General features: G+C 55.8%; 1 protein-coding gene across 1 annotated transcript; it reads right to left on the reverse strand.

The window, feature by feature from the left end:
- Positions 1 to 220: 220 nt before the first annotated feature.
- MAA_10920 (uncharacterized protein) lies at positions 221 to 1,251 on the reverse strand (the record flags this gene model as incomplete). The annotated part of the gene is made up of 2 exons (XM_011412866.1): positions 221 to 475; positions 646 to 1,251. 2 exons carry the CDS (start codon positions 1,249 to 1,251, stop codon positions 221 to 223), a joined length of 861 nt encoding a protein of 286 aa, XP_011411168.1.
- Between the last annotated feature and the right edge of the window lie 37 nt (positions 1,252 to 1,288).

The following is a 1,288-nucleotide window of genomic DNA, read 5'->3' on the forward strand; positions in this document are numbered from 1 at the left end:
CATCTCTTCTTTAGTCCATTCCCTTATCCCCGTTGTAGTTGTACAGAGCCTTGACATCCGCTCGCTGTCCAAACACCACGCATAACTTTTTCGGTCATACCGTAACGGGAGTCCCATTGCCCTACGGTATTCCTGGTTGGTTTTCACACTCCCACGGGGTTGGGCCGCGTACCAGGCACTCCTTGCAGCAACGTATCTCAGATAGATAGCTCGTGGGGAATCATAGCTGGGCGGTGAACATGGATGCGGACTGTGCGAACGCGTGGGCATAGGAACAGGTGACGTGGGCAGCCGTGGCGCAGCTGTAGCAATAGGGTGAGATAGTGCTACGGCCGTCATGGAATTCGAGTTCGGGACCCCCTTTGAATTTACGGTTGAAGCCAGTAATGTGGTTGACTCTGAAGCTGGTTCGGAAGCAAAATGTGATTGCGAGGGCAATTCCGGGTACCTCAAAGGGCAGGCCTTCGAGGTCTTTCTATGGCCAACCATATGACATTTACTGCATCTGCTTGGAGCCCGTGTGCCAGTTTCAGCTGTTGCAGACCTTGTTTGGGCTGAAGGAATTGTCGTCTCGGCACTAGATAGCTCCCATTGACACCGCCTTCTTCGTACACTTGGCTGTGTCCTCCGTCCGCTTGCCCGTACTCCAGTCGTCTTCCCAGACCTGAGAGGTAGTGTCCTTCCTTGGCCTGGCTGACCCTTTGATGTCTGGATCGCGTTGGACGGGGAGCCAGCGCGCTGTGGCCGACTGCTGCGAGACTGAGTGCTAGATACTCGACGGCCCGCAGTTTGGCTGCTGGCCCCAACTGCCATACTGGCTGGTACAGGCTGGGGCTTGTTTTTGGGCCGTCCACGAAGATTGGTGGCAATCTTTGGGTCCAGTATGCGGCGGTATACGTCGCGGCTTACAGGCTCTCGTAGATGCCACCGCGGGTGGATATCCCACTTAGTCAGAGGCACGGTGGTCGTGAGCTTCCGATAGAGTGTGTGATGGCAAGGGATCCCGAGCTCGATAGACACATTGCAATCGTCGTTGCATGTCGTAATGGCATCCGGCCACGGATTAGATGGGCTTGGGATGCCTTTGAGTGCCTTGCGGTACTCCCGCGTGATCATAGAAAGTCCTTTCTGAGACACAACCTGAGGAAGGTCGCCCAGATACTCCGAGCCGCGCCCTAGGTGCTCTCTCGCCGTCAACACCTCGTCCTGGGCACAAGCTTGACGAAACTCCCTCTCTTGGTCTTCCAGCATGCCTTGGATCGCCTCGACAAGCCGATACAAATGGCTC

This window comes from Metarhizium robertsii, assembly GCF_000187425.2.
Source record: "Metarhizium robertsii ARSEF 23 chromosome Unknown MAA_Scf_3, whole genome shotgun sequence".
NCBI lineage: Eukaryota > Fungi > Ascomycota > Sordariomycetes > Hypocreales > Clavicipitaceae > Metarhizium > Metarhizium robertsii.